This window comes from Octodon degus, unplaced genomic scaffold (genome assembly GCF_000260255.1).
Source record: "Octodon degus isolate 3935 unplaced genomic scaffold, OctDeg1.0 scaffold00260, whole genome shotgun sequence".
NCBI classification, from domain to species: Eukaryota; Metazoa; Chordata; class Mammalia; order Rodentia; family Octodontidae; genus Octodon; species Octodon degus.
In genome coordinates this window covers 2,635,783-2,652,910 of record NW_004524836.1, presented here as the reverse complement: position 1 = coordinate 2,652,910, position 17,128 = coordinate 2,635,783, and the positions used below count along the sequence as shown (strand labels likewise).

Genomic DNA, 17,128 nt, shown 5'->3' with positions numbered 1-17,128 from the left:
GGGACCGCGGTTCAATCCCCCAGCACCACATGCCAGCCAGCCCCACCCCCTGGTGGGCTGAGCTGCCCCCCCCCACACCCAAATAAATAAATAAATAAAATTTAAAAAAATAAAAAATAAAAAAATAAATAAATCTGCGAGCCTAATATTTGATAACCCTTTTTACCGTAAAACCCCAAACAGAACACTAAGTTAAAACTTCCACCAACATTTATAAAGAGTTTTTTTTTGGCTGTCCTGGATGATTACTTGCTATGATTTTCCCTAAGAGCATTAATAATTATTTGCTTCTTACAAATATAAGCACTTGTTTGAGACAGTAACACACTAAACCATATATGAATTAGAATACATTTCAGATAAAAAATACCTGTCAAAATAATTAGGAGTATTGGAATGCTAGTAAGAAAAAGATTCACCAAGTGTGTGGCTTAAAGTACACAAGAAAACAAGAAACTAAGGTCACCTGAGAAGCAGAGGGCGAGTCCTACACCAGCCTCCGGTCCTCACAGCAGGGTCGGCGGGGCAGAAGCCCAGCCTGCCTTATTGCCAGAGCAGACACAGTCCTGGGTCCTCACCCGTTTCCAGCAGAACCTTTCTAGCCGTTCGGGAGCAAAGTAATCTGCTCGCCACACTTACCTGGACTGCCAGAGTAAGGAGCGGGTGTGGCGGACACCCCACGTAATGACAATAATGATCCTCAGCGCTTACAAAGCAGATGTGAAGATTCCGCAAGACCTTGTGGGCAGATGGGTCGGGTCCCCAAGAGACTAAGCGTTCCAGAGTAAATGGATGGAGGCAAAGAGCAGTACGCACAAGAGGGCAACCAGGAAGGCAGCTGGGGAGGGCTGCTGAGCTTGTCACCTGATACTGCAGCGGTCAAAAGTTTAAAGCACAATCTGGGCGTTTGGGGAAAAGCGAACGCTTTGATGCAGACTGTTAGCATAAGGGGAAAATACCGATGGCACTCATCACCACACGGCTCCTGTTTTTTTATTTTATGTCTTTATTTGGACAAGATCTCTCTCTAAGGTAAGTAAACTGAACAATAAACTTCTAAGGAAGTATTAGGTAAGAAGAAAGAAAAAGGATAGCTTCCTAGGAGAAGAGTGAGTCCTGCAGATAAACAGACATAAATTCTGCTTTCTTTAATCCACTATTATGGTAAGGAATCCATTCCCACCCGGCCCACTTCTTGATCGATTTTCTAAGATACAGTCTGTCCACCTGTCTGTCTCAAACTCTTTTCCAGTACAGAAAGAAGTATCAAACAAAATGACTTAACTTTAGTCTCGCAAAGCTACTTTGTTGCCCTTTAACAAATCAACTACATCCCAAAACTAACCCAAAGCTAGGGAAGCCATGCATGTATTTTAGACAATGGGAACGATTATTTGAATTTTGAACTACTCAAAGAAATCTGGACTCTCATAATAAGCTTTCAGATCCAATAACCAGAAGAACCAGAACTTCAAGTGAAGAACTAATCCTCCTCCATCTCTCCTCTTCATCTTTAAGCCTTCTGCAAACTCAACTCTGGTTGCAGTGCACGTTCATTTTTAAATCAATACCAACTTAATACCTCCTTTGATTTAATGATGCTTTTGAGCATTTCAGTGATGTGGAGGTACTTTCCCATAGCTTGACCTTTCCAAACCTTCTCTTCCTTTTCTGTCATCTTTGAAATGTGTTCTCTTTGTGGAATAGTCTAATGTCAATCACTGCCAGGAAAAAACAAAATACCTGTCTTTTTCAGTATCACAGCATAGTCTCTTCATAGCACAGAAAAGAAGATAAAGTTACTTTCTGAACTTTGGTCCTTGCCTTTCTATTTCATTCTTTGTAAGTTCTTTCTGCTTTTGTATTTTCTTTCTTCTCTCCTTTTCCCTCTTTGCCCAACCAGGATCTACCCAAATAGAGCCTGAGAAGCATCTACATCAGAATCAGCAGGCCTCAATTTTGGACTTGCTCTTAGAAAGGAAGATCCCTACACCTGCCTTACTAAAAATATCAGCTGGAGGAAGAACCATGATTCCAGCAACCAAAGTGATACTATCAGTGCTGAAGCCAGAGGACCACTACCCCAAGCCCTTGATGTTCCCCAAATCGAAGGACAAAAAGGACCCTGACAAAGCCATATAGAAGAGAGAAGCCACAGTGACAGTGCTCTTTTCAACTTCCTTTTGAAATAAGGGTGACGGAGGCAAGAAAGCTTGGAGTGGAACGCGAGCTGAATGTGAGACATCAGCACAAATACAGACTCGTCAGCCCGGCTCAGTGGCTACCGCCAATTACAGTAGCCAGACCTGCAAGAGGACCTGATTACATGTAATTTATAAAAAAAGTAAACAAGCTGGACGGCTTAGGAACAATGAATGGTGATCCTCCAGCCAAGAAGTAATAAAAAGCATGAATAAATGACTCAGCATCTCCCTCTCCTCTACCCAGACAACAATAGGCTGTGCTCCCGCTGAGAGCAAGTCCAAAATGAGTATTTTGGTAAAGATTCAAACAACAGCACCTCTTTGAAGAGAGACCTTGCTTATTGCTCAACTTAGAATCTCTAATGAGCAAAAGCTCAGCCATCTCCCTGTTTCTCTAAATATTACTGATGCCCCAAAATAAATGTTTGGTTCCAGCGCCATGATACAGTCATGCACTGGAATTACAGCTCTCTGTGCAAATGCAAAGAAAGTAACGTACAAAGACAAATACAGGTGGTAAAACCAAACCTCATGAGAGATCGCTTTGCCTGAGCCCCGCCAATATTTTGGCTGGATAATTCTTGGCTACAGAGCTGCCCTCGACGACACAGAGTGGTGTGCATCGCCCCATTAGATGCACAGACGTCAGAAGTACTGCTCCCTCCATCTACCAAACCCACGTGCCCCCAGCACAGCCAGATGCCCCCTCGAGAGCAAAGGCCACATCCCACTCCACTCCACAGAAGCGTCATGAACCTGATGTGCATTATGAGGAAAACTGTTGATAGGACACTTGACACTATAAAGATACCATGATGAGATAGACAGATAGACAGATATAGATATATATCTATGTGTGTGTGTATATATATAGAGAGAGAGAGAAAGAGAGACAGAGAGACACACACAGAGAGAGAGAATATACCTTTGAAGTGTAACATCCTATTTCTTTGTACCTTTTTCCATTTCCAAAGGCTAAATTATAAAAAAAAAAAAAAAAAATCTTAGGATTGCTTTTAGTGAGTTAGTTATCTAGGCCACATTACAAAAGTGCCACATAATAAAATAACTTGGCCTCCTTGCCTTCCCTAATCTTAATCAAGCAGTTGATGTATGAAGCCAACTTTATCTTCAAAGTATTTCTGTTCAGTTGGTGTTATGGTTTGTGTCTAGCTGTCCCCCAAAGCCCCATGCAGTCAGAGGCAGGGCTTTTTCAAGGGTGGCTGGATCTAGGGTGTGTGACACTGGGATTAATTCATGGTGCAATGCCAGGATCAAGTGCACTAGGATTAAGGGTGTGAGTGCTCCCCACCCAGAGTAGCCCAGATAAGGTGTAAGGAATACAAGGAAGCTGTGGCTGCCCCTTGCTTTCTTTTTCTATCTCCCCTGGGATGACCCTCTGCCCAGCCACCCTGCCTTGGAGCCAGCCAATAATGGACTGAAACTTCTACACAGTATCAGCTAAATAAAGCTTTCCCCTTAATTTTGGGTATCAGGTATTTTTGTCTCAGCAATGAGAAAAGTAATTAAGACACCGGATATGGTAGGGAATAGCAGAAACCCCAGAGGTCTGGGAGGCTGATGCAGGAGGATCATAAATTCTAGCCTAGGCTGAGCAACTTAGTAAGATGCTGATTCAAAACATTTTTGAAGGAAAAAAGAGAATGGTCTAAAGATGTAGCTCACTGTGAAGACCCTTGGTACAGAGGGAAAGCCCGAGGATGGGGATGGGGGATCAGCTCATATAACAGGGCCAGTGTATTCATCAGAGAAAAGGCACACAGTGCCTGCAATAATGTATATACAATAAGACCAACGTGAAATGTACTTATCCTTACGCTGGCTTGCTGGGAACCAAGAACAAATGCAGAGACAGACCAACTGGCTAGAGCAGCAAGCCAGAGGAAAGGCAATGGTAAACTTGGGCTGCAGGAGGAGCAACACATCCAGAGATACTGGGGAAGTGAAACACACAGAGTTTGACCGTGGGGTGTGCAGAATGGGGGAGGGAGAGAGGGAAGAGGGCGCGAGCAAACCTGCTGAGTCAACCCTCTGGAGGACAGTAGGGCAGAACAGTAGGGCAGAACCCTGAATGGGAACGTGGAGAAGGCCAGAAGACGAGGGGAAGATCTGCTGGGGGCCTCTAAGCAGTTAGATCCACAGATCAAAAAAGAGAAAAGGAGCTTGGGAAGATCAGCAAACACCTTGGGGGCATGAAACTGAGTGTTTAGAATACCTGATGGAGTTTAAAGATCAGAAACCCTGAAAAGCTAGAATCACCTCTGTAAGTACTGTATTCTTATGGAAATTAAGGCTTTTATCAAATTTTCAAAGGAGTTCATGACCTCACAATGGACAAAGAAATACTAATAGCTCTGGGAACTGAGACAATCAACCAGTGCTAGCAATGGAACCCTGAACTCCAGCACTTCAGGAAAACCCAGCCCACTGGGAAGGCACAGGACAGAACATAGCTGGAGAGGTGGGGTTGGCCATCTCCATCTGGGCATTCAAGGGTTCCACGGCAAGGAACAACTGCTGTGCGTCCAAAAGGTTTGCCAACAAGGAGATCACTGCAGAGATAGCAGGACAGAAGAACCGTGGAAAAGGATCCAGGCCATCTTTCATTACTAATGAGTCTGGCTGGGAAAAGGAAAAGTGCAAATTAGGTCTCACTCCAGCCACATCTTAAATTTTTAAAACATCTTTTATATATTTATTTATTTGTTACAGGGGCTCCTAGCGATCCTCCTGCCTCAGCCTCCACAGCAATGGGATTGCAGGCATGCACCACCATGCCCGGTTTCAGGCCACGACATGACATGTGGTGCTGAGGATCGAACCTAGGTCCTTGCACTTACCAGGCAGGCACTTAGATCACGGAGCTATCTCCCCCGCCCTCTGGTCACATATTTGAAAGTGGAATACAGTCTTTAAGGTTGGGATGAAATGTCTCCTGCAGCCTTCTTTAGGCCTCCAGCACCCCAGAATTCATCTCTCCATGCTGAATCCTCCCAGGCCTCTGTCACACAGTATTGGTCATAACATAATTTGCAGGACATCCCCTACTCTGTCCCCTAATAGCACATAAACTCTTAGCAGGAAGGACAGTGCCCTCTAGGTCCTCTCCTTTTGAGTTCTTCACAGTGCCTTGGTCACAGCAGGTACTTACTTGGTGACTAAAAGGATTTGCCCTGAGAGGTGACAATCTGACCCTAATGGAGCAGCTGGTTAAGTTGTATGGCTTCAGACAAATCAATTAGTTTCCCCGGGGCTAATTTTCATTCCCTGTAAAAGGAGGAGGCTGGACTCTTCTTCTCCAGTGGAGAAAGAGTAACTGAAAAAAGGATATTCAAGACAGTGGTTGTTTTTCTTATCTAAATCATAGAAAGTTAGACTGGATGAAATGCCAAAGGATCGTCAAACAATATGTGAGAACTGGATTAAAAAAGATTAAGAGCACTGGACAAGATGATTTATGGTTTTCAGGTCAGGCTTCTACAATTATCTGGCCATGCTATTCAGAAGACTATGTAAGGTACCACACTGCTTACTTCAGTGTCCTCTGAAAATCAAGATCCTGTCACAGACAACAAAGAATGACAAATGAAGTTGCGAAGTTTGGTGACCAGATCATGTGTCTATGCCTGTCACTGTGTTACTATAGATCATAATGAAAATCATCCAGAATACATCTAGCTTGCTTTTTCTTCTTGGAGAAATACATGTTGATAAATCTGACCTCTGATTATTTGACTGCTTAGCCAAAAAGGGAAAAGAATACTGTTCTACTGCATGCATCCGGGTGCCCCTGTTTTTGGTGATAAGTGACCTATATACTCAGTGAAGGTGACTCAGAAGCCGAAGGTTTTATGTAACAGCGGCACTAGGAACACCTTACCTTCCCAAATGTTTTTACATTCTTACCAGCTCTGGGTCTCCTTTTACCTCTCTTCAATTCTTCAAACATTAAACCTAAAATTGTCAGACAGACTTGTAAACTCAAATATTCCTGCATAACTCTGCGATTAATTATAACATTGCCAGAAGGTAGGGGGGTTCAAATAATACCTCCCTAGCTGAATGAGGTCACCACTCCTCACCAACCTCTACACAACACCATTGGAATGCAAACCAGGGAAGGCAGCTTTTTACCATACACTTCTCTTCCAAAGGCCAAAGATTAAAGTGTTTCTCTCCCAATAATCAAGGGGTCATCCCTCCATCAGAAGCACTTTAATCTTGGCTAGTACTAGGCCTCAGGCCAAGCCACCTATAGGAATGTGTTATGGATTGGAGCCGAAAGCACACCAGGCACTTAATTCTTTAATCAGGTAGTCATTTCAGGGCGGAGTTCTGCTCCTCAGAAAGTGGCCCAACCACATTTCCCAGTACAGTAGTAACTAAAAGCTGCCTTTCAGGAGAGAAAGACAACCTACATGTGAGGTGGAATGTTATTATTCCTATTCTCCACTATCACACAATGTTGATACACATGAATGCCAAGAAAGTTAATTGAGGCAAACCAACTGTTAAAAGTTAGAAAATAACAATTTTATAGCAACAGGAAAATGTTCTCATTAACTACAACAATAAAAACCACAACAGAAACAGGCAGAGTTCTCAACGTGCTCCCCTTGCTACCACCCTGCATCTTCGTGTCATGGAAAACAAGCCTCTGGATTAAAATTATGTTGACGGGGGCCAGGGAGATGGCTCAGTAGAATAAGCACTTGCCTGGCAAGGGCAAGGGCCTGAGTTCAATCCCTGGTTCTGCAAAAAAAAAAAAAAAAAGCAAAATTATGTCGATGTGCTTATTTCATATATAATAGCTACCTCCTCTCAGCAAAAGGATAAATCCAATTAAACCCAGCATCACAAAAGTGAGTTACAATTTTCCCACTCTCCAGAGCCAAAGATGCTTTCTTCTCACTTTCACCTCCAAATGTAGAACCAAGTCATGAAAGGGTTGGTTCTGAATGCCGTATTCTTAAAAGAAACACAAAAACTTCTTTTTTAAAATTCAAACTACACGAGTCAAATAAAAAGAAAATAAATAAAAGGGGGAAAGGAAAAACAATGAATAGGATAGTTCAAGTAAAGTTTAGTATTTTTCTTCCTTTAAAAAAAAAAAAATGACCCAAGACTTTTACATTGAAAAGACATGTTTGGACTCTTGGTATATTGTTCTTAATTCACAGAACAATGTAGTCATTTTTTTTTTCCTTTAGGGCATTGTTTTATAAAACACAGAACTTGGGGAATTACCTAGGACAAATATGAATTCAAAGTAAAAAGCTGAGAAGAAAACACACACACACACACATACACATAGACACACACACAGCAAGAAAAATTCTGAACAAATGTGGCATTCTTTCCAGCACATAAAAATGAAAGAAACCTCAGTTTAGACACATGGTATAAACATCTATGAAATACACATAAACGGGTAAGGAAACAATAAAATGGCAGAAAAATCTTTCAGATAATGTAACTCACTGTTCGCCTTCCAAAAGTTCTGCTGCTTCAGGACCTACCTTCATGGAGGAGTTACATATAGCAGCTCTGCTAAAAACACCACATGGAAAATTTTTGTTCCAGATAATACTGCAGGACAGGGCTTGGCAGCTACAAGTTGTAATCAGAATGCTCCAAGAGCTAATGTAACAGAGATAAGAACCAAATACACACTGCAATGCAGGGTCCTAACTCCTGTCCTATACAGCAGGCTACAAAAGGCTCCAACCCTCTTAGGTTTTGCTTTCTACACTTTTGGCAATGAGGACTTTGCAACTAAGAAGATTTTGGAGCTGGGTGAATAAAAGAATTACTTAAAATATAAAAGATTCCTCCCATGAAGGCATTCTTGTGTCATGTAAGGTGCTCACATCTACAAGCCTGGAATGGGGCAAAACATCCAGTTGCTAAAACAACTCCCCACCACCACCACCTGTGAGTCCGTCCATACGCTTAATTTGTCACCTACCATTCACCAAGGCCCCTGCAGCTACCAGCTTCAAGGCAGAAGAAACTGCTTATTTAATGAACATGGAAATCCATAGTACAATGGGCCACTTTTCCCCATAACTAATCTAAAGAAAAATGCTAATTTTATTTGTGCTGTAGTTCAAAGGCAGAGAAGAGTCTCATGCCTTGATACGTGTTCTGCACTTAGTGAACAGATGCACTACAAGAAAAGGGGTCACAGAAATGTTAGGACTTCAACTGAAGTTCGAATGGCAAATGCAGAAGGAGCTCCTTCGTGGTGGAATTCAGCCGCCACGTTCAGGCAAGGCATGTGAAATGACAGAAAAGTCCTCTGTCCACAGTCAGGAGGGGTCAAACGTGACCTGGCGGCATGACTTTCCTCCTCCAAGCTGGCTGGCAGTCACACAGCTGGACTAAGATGGCTTCCAAAGTCTGGAATAAGACGCCAGCCCAGGGCAGCGCTGGCCTCCTCCTGGAACTCAGACGCTCAGGAATCAAAGGCTCTTCTATTCTTCCTCCCACCAGAACATGCTCCCTCTTGGTTGTAACTAGAGGCTTGCCAGAATGAATTATTTAGCTCAAAACAGACAGAAAGAAATCCTAAATAACGCACATCCTTCAGAATTTTAATCAGCCCAAGGGACCAAACAGGTCGCTCTGTTCTTCCCCAGCTTGATATAAAAAATAAAATGCACTTGTGGTTTCAGGGCCCATCAAGAGCATGAGGTCACTGGAGAAATGGGAACTGCTGGAACTGGAAGTTACAGCTGACATCCAAACCCCACAGGTGAAACAAATGCTCAAGCACTGCCTTGCAACGCGATGTCCTCTGTCTTCCAGCCTCCCTCATGTTCTCATGTTTGCGGCAGGCAGGATCTCAATTCTCCTCGGAAGAGAGCTTGAAATTCGGTGGGGAAGTCCTTCTGGCAGGCCCTCTGCCCCTCCGCTCTATGTCTGACCTCTTAGGCTAGCTGTCTGCATGCTTCCTAACACACGGCCCCCTAACATCACCTCTCCTAAAAGTGCTTAAATGCTCCTGTCTCCACATAGATTAGAAACTCCTCAAGGGCAGGGAGTGGGCTTGTCCCTTAGCCCAGAACAAAAGTTCCAGAAGTACCTGTTTATGTATTCAGCCAACACACTGGCTGAGCTTCTAGCTGAGCTGGCACCTAAGAGGGTGAAAGATAGCACCTCACTCAAGAACGCTGCTGAGAAAGGCCCCGCCAAGACAAACACCGGAGCCACCAAAGGCCTCAGCTGCAACAGTTCCTAATACACTCACTAAACTATTTAAAATGAATAGTAAACTAAGACACAGCCCCCCACAAGGAAGGTACTGGGCAGCTCCCCACCTCCCCTCCAGCCCAAGGAAGACTCAGAGGAAAGCTCCACTAAGGGTATGCTTTGGTTGCCCCTCCCCATTTTACAGATACCAAAACTAAGGATCAGAATGGTTAAATAATCTGTGGGGTACAGCAAATCTAGGTAGATGGCCTGGATGAATAAAAGAATTGCTTAAAGTATAAAACATTCAGGTGAATCGTAGCATACAGCCCTGACACACACTCTGAGTTTCTTTCCACAGCAGCACAATGTGCCCACTAAAACCACCAATGGCTGTGTCAATTCCTGGCTTGTTCATTCTGTCTGTCTGTCTGTCTGTCCGTCCATCCGTCCGTGTCTCTCTCTCTCTCTCTCTCTCTCTCTCTCTCTCGCTCGCTCTCGCTCTTGCTCTCGCTCTCTCTCTCCCCCCCATCTCTATCTCCCTATCTCTGTCTCTCAGTGTCTCTGTCTCTCTGTTTCTGTCTCTCTGTCTGCCTATGACTCTTTCTCTCTCTCTAGGATCTGAATGTGTACTCCAGGATGGCCTGGAACTCACTGTGTAGCACAGGCTGGCGAGGGCCTCCCAGCGCTGCCCCTGCCTCAGCACATGCTACCAGATCTAGCTCAAATCACTTTTTCAAACAAAATCTTCCTACAGGAAAGCAGCAGCCCAGGGACCGCCAAGACCCTTCTGCCCACCAGCCTCTGTGCTGATGCTGAATGCTCCGCACCTAACACCTAACACCTAGCACTTTCCCGGTCCAGGAAATTCTCAGGATCTTAGTTGTTCTGTGCTGTATGACATTTGGGGGGTGAGGGTGACAATGAGGACTGAAATCAGAAGCTCTGCAATGAGCTACAGCCCCAGGCATTTCTTGAGGTGCAATCTCATTAAGTCACTACCTTGGTCCAGGCTGGGCTCAGATGTGCCACCCTCCTGCCTCAGCCTGTTAGAGCGCTAAATGACAGACCTGACCCACCATGACCAGCTTTGTGCTGGTCATGTGCTCATAAGAGTGCGTAACAGAATCAAACCCAAGAACTTCTGTACCTCAGGAAGCTCTGCACTACTGAGCTTTGTTCCAGCCCAGTCTTTAAATATTTCTCAAGTAAACCATGGCACAATACACTGAAATAATAAATTCACCTACCAACTAGACTATCCAAATACAATTCTTTCTATATTATTTTATTTTGTTTAAAGATGATCTTTTAATAGATGATTTTTAAAACCCCACAGGATTTCAGATGTACCCTCCAAACTGACACACTTTGCAAGTGGGAATTTTAATTTCCCGAAGACAGCAGTGAGATTTAAGAATTTGGCAAGTTTTATATGAAGAGTTCTGTCCTTGTCATTAAGCGCAGGCACAACGGAGGAATTAATTACTATTAAGTTATTGTAAAGACAATCTAATTGCTAGTTTAAGATCTTTGTTAAGTAGAAATAATGATCCTGCCGTATTTGAAAAAAGTAATAAGAAAACGTTAGGAATTTGAAATGGATGTTTACTAACAGGAAGAGAGCAAGAAAAAAAATGATATGGAACAAAATAATGACGCCCCATCAGCCACTGCAAGCCAAAGCTTTGGAACCTGTTGACAGCTCCTGTTAAACGCCCAGGGGGTGGGGCAGAAGTGCTTCCAGATATGACAGTCCTCTTTGTCGCAATGACACTGTCCAGCAGGGACTTCTAGGACAGCATGTGGTCTGGGTCATCCTTGAACAGGGAGCTACGGAGACTCCACCTGGCCCACCCCCCCAGTGCACCCCCCGTGTCCCTCACCCCCCTACCCCCGCCCCCCGCGTCTGATGCCAGGTGGCCACCCAGTGGGAGAGGCTATTTCTGTGTCCAGGCGCATTTCCAGAGCCAAGAGAGTGTTTTCGGAGTCCAGACAAGAACTGTCCTGTAACTGACAGCTGCGGAGCAGACAGAGCCCAAGCTGGGTACAGATTAGCCACCCGAGAGCTGGCTGAGGCCGTGCTCCCACGCTGGCTGTCAGCTAGCGGGCCACCTAGCCTGGCCTCAGAGGCAGGCTCTCCTGCCGAGCTGGCACACCTGCCCCTCGTTGACAGCTTGGTGGCTGGGCTCCGGGCAAGCCATGGGGACACTCCTCCCACAGAGCCGCGGGGGTAGCCAGCTGGCTCAAAGCAGTCCTCTGTTTACAGACTCACATTTTATTTCTACTAAAATTTGAAGTCCTGATGGAAATTCCACCAGTACTGATTTAAGTAACTTTTCAAAACCCAAAGTATGTAACTCATTATATGTTTTACAAAGAACTTGAAGGGAAGCATTTGCAGGTAACCGCAAAAAGAATGTTTCAAGAGACAGAAATGGTAACTGCTCTGACTTGATCACTACACGTGACCTATATGTCCTGAATGATTGTGCTGTCACACTATTTGCCACAAGCAGGTACAACTGTGTCAGTTAAACAAATTATTTAAACTTTTAAAACTCTGGGCACCATGTTAAGTATATACCACCAAGAGTTTACTGCTTTTCTGAACCCTCATGACAGTGTTCTGAATACGACTCTACTTGGGTCCTGGACAAATTAAAAAGCAGCTGCTTAATATAACAGGATGCAAACGACAACACAATAGTAGCAAAAATAGAAAAAACAAGGTAATTTTCACCTTTTTAAAAATTATTTTTATTCTTTTGGTACAGGGTCTCCACTACACAGTTGGGACTTGTAGTGATCCTCCTGTCTCAGCCTCCCCAGTGCTGGGATTACAGGCATGCACCACCACACCCAGTTTCGGGGCAGCCTGGCACACCCAGGGCTCAGCATGCAGTACCAGGAATCAGGCTTGGGGACCTTGCACTTGCCAGGCAGGCGTTTAGACTGCCAAGCAGCCTCCCCAGCCCTCATCTTTGTCTTAAGTAGACTAAGAAACTCTACAGCCAACTAAATGCAACCTAAGGAGCTCTTAACCTCTCACAAATGCAGAACTCTAGCCTTTTACATTGTCTCTTACATCACTTTCACTCTCCTTAAGAAAGGTTTCAGATCAGTTTCTTCACACTTCACCTGTGTGAAAAAACAATGCTGCTTCTGCTGACTATGAAATAAACCCTCAAAAATGGAGGTGTAAGTGGAATTCACTGAGAACCATAATTTGAGATGACTTTAAAGATAATCAAATTTTTGTCACTTCCAAGCCCTTAAGGATCTTCTTACTCAGTGTTTGAACTAGCCTATACACATGAGGACAACTGTCAAAGTCCCAGGGGCGATGGATTTCCCACTGAAATCCTGATGTTCAAACTCTTGGAAGTTTTATTTAATATTTACAGTACTATGCATTCAAGATACCTTTTTGCCCAGCACTCAGGAAGCTGAGACAGGAGGATTACCTTGAGTTTGGGGCCAGCCTGGGCTACACAGTGAGTTTGAGACCAGCCTGAACTGCTTCAGGAGATCCTGTTTTAAAAACTTTTTTTTATATTGAATCTGCTCACTAGAAACCAAGTTTAAGGTATGGAGATATAGTGAGATAGCTCAGCAGACTAAGTGCCTGCTTTGGCAAGCACAATGACCAGGGTTCAATCCCTGGTCCTGCATGCCACACTGCCTTGCTCCTGGAACATGCTGAGCCAGGACCGAGTCCAGGCATGATGGCACACCTGTAAGCCCAGCGCTGGGGAGGCTGAAAACAGGAGGATCAGTCCAAGCTGCATAATGTGACCCCGTAACAAATACATAAAATGAAGAAAAAAAAAAACAAAAAAAAAAAACGGTATGGGGATATAGGTCAGTAGGTGGGACACAGACCCTGCATGTGCTAGACTCTACATTCATACACAATACCTACCTCCCAAATTTTTAAAAGTAGAAACTATTAGTACGCATCATTTTGCCTATTGGGTAGCCCTCAATATTCCATGCAGAAAATGAAAACTTCTGCATAAAAGAAAATAAGCACAGGAAATGTACGCGTGTATGCCCTGGATCCACTAACTTGATGGATAAAATTTAAAGTAAGTGCAGCGAGGTGGCACGGGCCTACAATCCTGGCACTCTGCAAGGCACACATATGGTGACAGGATGCCAAGTTGGAGCCCAACTGGGGCAATTTATCTAGACCCTGAACGAAAATGTTTAAAAGTTGCTGGGGATGTGGCTCCATGGGAAGGCACTGGGTTCAAATCCCAGAACTGTAAGAAAAAACAAATTAAGGAGAGCATCATTTAACTCCTAACCCTGCCTGGCACCCTCCTGGACCCCTCACCCTGCCATCGCCTCCTGGACCCCTCACCCTCCCACTCTGCACCTGCCCACTTTTGTCCACCCTACTAACTGTCCCAGCGCTAGCGCACCACCAGCAATAAATCTCTTTCCAGCTCTTAGGCACTGCTGCCCTGCTGAAATGACAACTTTAGGAGCTCTCTAATTATTTCTACAGTTTCCATCTATACTGAGCTTGTTCCCCAAAACATCTACAAGAGTGTCTTACCACTCTGCTCAGCAGACAGTCATAAATTCCGTGCTAAGTTTTTGACATGCTGCTCTCAAAACAAGGCCTCCAGCAGCCCCCTGAAGGCAGATTGGATCGGACACCTCTTCAGCACAGGGTAACTGGGTCACACCCCTTCCTTGCCTCTTCAGCTAGACTGAAGGGACTCACAGGAGGTTACTCTTTAAAAGGACCTTTAGAGAGGGCGTACTCTGAGCTCCACATCTGAAAACGAACTAGTGGAGGCTCATTAATCTTTCATAGCCCAGTCAGGCTGGCATATCTAGGTTCAAATCCCACCTCTAGCATGTCTGCACTGTTAGTCTATTTTATCTGCTACAAAACATACAGCGCTTCTTAAAAAACTGACATAAACATCAAATTACACACACACAGGCACTTTCACTCTTGTTAGGTGGGATCCTTTCTACAACAATTTTTTTATTTAGTTTCTTCCTGGTTAATGTCACATCTCACTGCTAGATCCAAAGCAGGGCCTTATTTCCTAGCCTTGCAAGTAGTCCCCAGTACAGGATACAGCAGCTTTTGTGTACCATAAAGCACGCGAAAGGTGCGTTCAATCTCTGTTATCTCTAGTTCACCAAATGTATTAGTCGTCAGTTCCCCAAAATGCCCAATCACAGCTGGGTGTGGTGTTCCCAGCACTCTGGAAAGCTGAATCAGGAGAACCCCAAGTTCTAGCAATTTAGCAAAATCGTATTTGAAAAAGCAAGGGGAGGGGTGCTGAGGACACAGCTCAGTGCAAAGAAAGACCCTAGGGTCAACCCCTAGTACAAAACAAACAAAACAAAAACTCTCTCCACGCCCCTGTCTCACTCACACAACCTTCTCTCTAGAACTAAAAGCTGGAAATAAAGAAACACTGCCACTCTCACATTTTTTGAACAAAGTTAATATCTTTATCAGAATATTCAGGCAAACTGTGACTGATGGAAGGATGGGATTCGGAAGGATTCTGCCTCCCAAGGGCAGAACTGCTTATGATTTCTGGCAGCAACTCCTTCAATGAAATGACTCACCTATAACAAATTCTGACAGAAAGTAAACCAGAAACTCACTGGTGTGTTGTCAATGAAGTTGAACATTGCATTTCACTGTTTTATGCAAGCAAACGGCAACTAATGGGATTAACTTGGCTCAGTAACAGGTTCCACCAGCACAGGTAATGAATATTCTTAAGGGGGTACTATACATAGTGCTCTTGCAAACACAGTTTACTAGAAAAACAGGTGCCAGGCCAGAAGTGTCATTTCTTTCCTCTGAGGGGGCACTGGTAAAAACACCAGTGAGAGTGAGAGAGAATAAGTAAGATCTCGGATTCCCGAAGACACGGATCCCGGATATGGTAAACGTGGATTTCTTTCAAAGAATAGCTTTTCCTAACAGCTATACATAATCAGCATCTTGTATCACTCACACAAATACCAGTTAAGCCACCCTGGTGCCCTGGGAAAAGAAGCACAAAACACAGAAAATCCCTGCTGGCTTCAGCTGTCCCCTCCTGCAGGGCTTGACAGCGCGACCGAGGCACCCGAACACCCGCCCTCGGCACCCTCCTGCTGCAAAAAACCGCCAGGGCTCCCGAGCCAAATTCTAATGTCCCTAAATTCAAAACCGCGAAAATGTGAACCCTGCAAAGCAAACTGTAAGGCGCGTCAGAACTTTGCTTTCCTCCCCTGGTGCGCGCTTTTGAGATGCTAGACTTTACTGCTCCCGCTCGCTACGCGCCACCCACCTGGAGGGGCTTGGGGAAATGAAAAGGAGGCGCGGACCGAAGGGAAGCCTGATGAGTGCTAAAGATCTCCGCCGTTTTCCCAGTGCGCGAAATGAGGCACCCACCAGCCCCATCGTAATTAGATGCAGATCCAAAGAAGAAGGGTCCTCTCTCATCGTCCCCACCCCTGCTTAAAAGGAATCACAAAGTCTTGCACCCAGCTCAAGCTGGACATCTGGGCCCTCTCGGGTGAGACGAGGCCCGCTTGCCGGCCGTTGGAAACGTGAAAGGAGAAAGTGTCCCCGCCGAGGATATGCCGGGGCCGGGCGGGAACCGGGTCGAGGGCAAGAACATTGAGGGTGGCAGCTCAGCCCCGCGCTCGGCCGGTGGGCTCGGGTAGGGTGTGGGCGCCGAGGCCGCGGAGCGGCGGCCCGAGTTCTACTTACATAACGCTTCAACTTTTTCTCCGGAGGGGACTTGCGGAGCCACCCGGAGCAGACCACTTCGCCGCCGCTCATGGTGCGCGCCTGGCGGGCTCGGGGCCCGGCGGCTGGGGGATGGTGGGCGCGCTCCCGACCTCGCGGTCCCGGGACCCGGCTCTGCCCGACGGCGCGCGCCGCGCTCCCCTCCGCAGGTCCGCAGCTGGGCTCGGGGCTCGCCGGCAGCCTAGCTCGGCTCAGCGGGACTCTGCCCCGACGCGGAGCCGCAGCCGCGGCCCCTAGCGCTCCGCCCCCTGGAGACGGGACCTCCCGGGAGCGCCTCCCGGAGCCGCCACGACGCGGCACACGCGTGTCCAGAGCTAGAGCTCCGCTCCGGCTCGCCCGCTCTCGGCTCTCGGTTTCGGTGCGCCCGGCGCGGTCCTGTCCTTCCCTGTCCTCCGGGGTGGGTGGGTCGCTCCTCCGCGGCCGGAGTACAGGAGAAGCGCCGAGGCGCTCGCGGGCAGGGACGCTGGGCAGCGCGGGTCCGTAGATGGGGCGCCGAGGCACCGGGCGGCGCTGGGCGCCGGGAGGTCGCGGTCCGGCTGGAGGGTGGGTCCGCGATCGCGGCCGCCGAGGAAGGCGGGCAGCGCGGAGAACTGGGCGCTGGGCGGCTCCACTCGGAGAGGGAGCCGCTGTCCGGGCCCCTGCTCCTCCCCCGCCGCCTCCCCACCCCCACCCCGGGGCGCACGGCAGGTCCCGAGCGCGGCCGGGCTTCGCCCCTCCTTTTCCAGGGCCCTTCCTCCCTTGCCTCCGCCCCTTCCCACGTTCGGGCCGGGCTCTGTTTGCGCCCAGACTTTCTCTGAAACTCCGCCACTGCACTTCCAGCCAAAACAACAAGAGCCAGGGAGGAGGGGACGGAGAGGGGCGGGCGAGAATGGGAGTCCGAGGCACCCTGGGATCTGTAGTCCCGAGCCCGAGAGGGGTCCTC

General features: G+C 46.6%; 1 protein-coding gene across 1 annotated transcript in view; it reads right to left on the bottom strand.

Annotated features, from left to right (window-relative positions):
* Gab1 (GRB2 associated binding protein 1) overlaps positions 1-16,835 on the bottom strand; it is a gene marked incomplete at its 3' end in the record, with an annotated part of 119,831 nt that extends 102,996 nt beyond the window's left edge. Inside the window, exon 1 of the mRNA XM_023706481.1 lies at positions 16,168-16,835. Coding sequence (XP_023562249.1) covers positions 16,168-16,239 — 72 coding nt within the window. The remainder of the gene's footprint in view (positions 1-16,167) is intronic.
* Between the last annotated feature and the right edge of the window lie 293 nt (positions 16,836-17,128).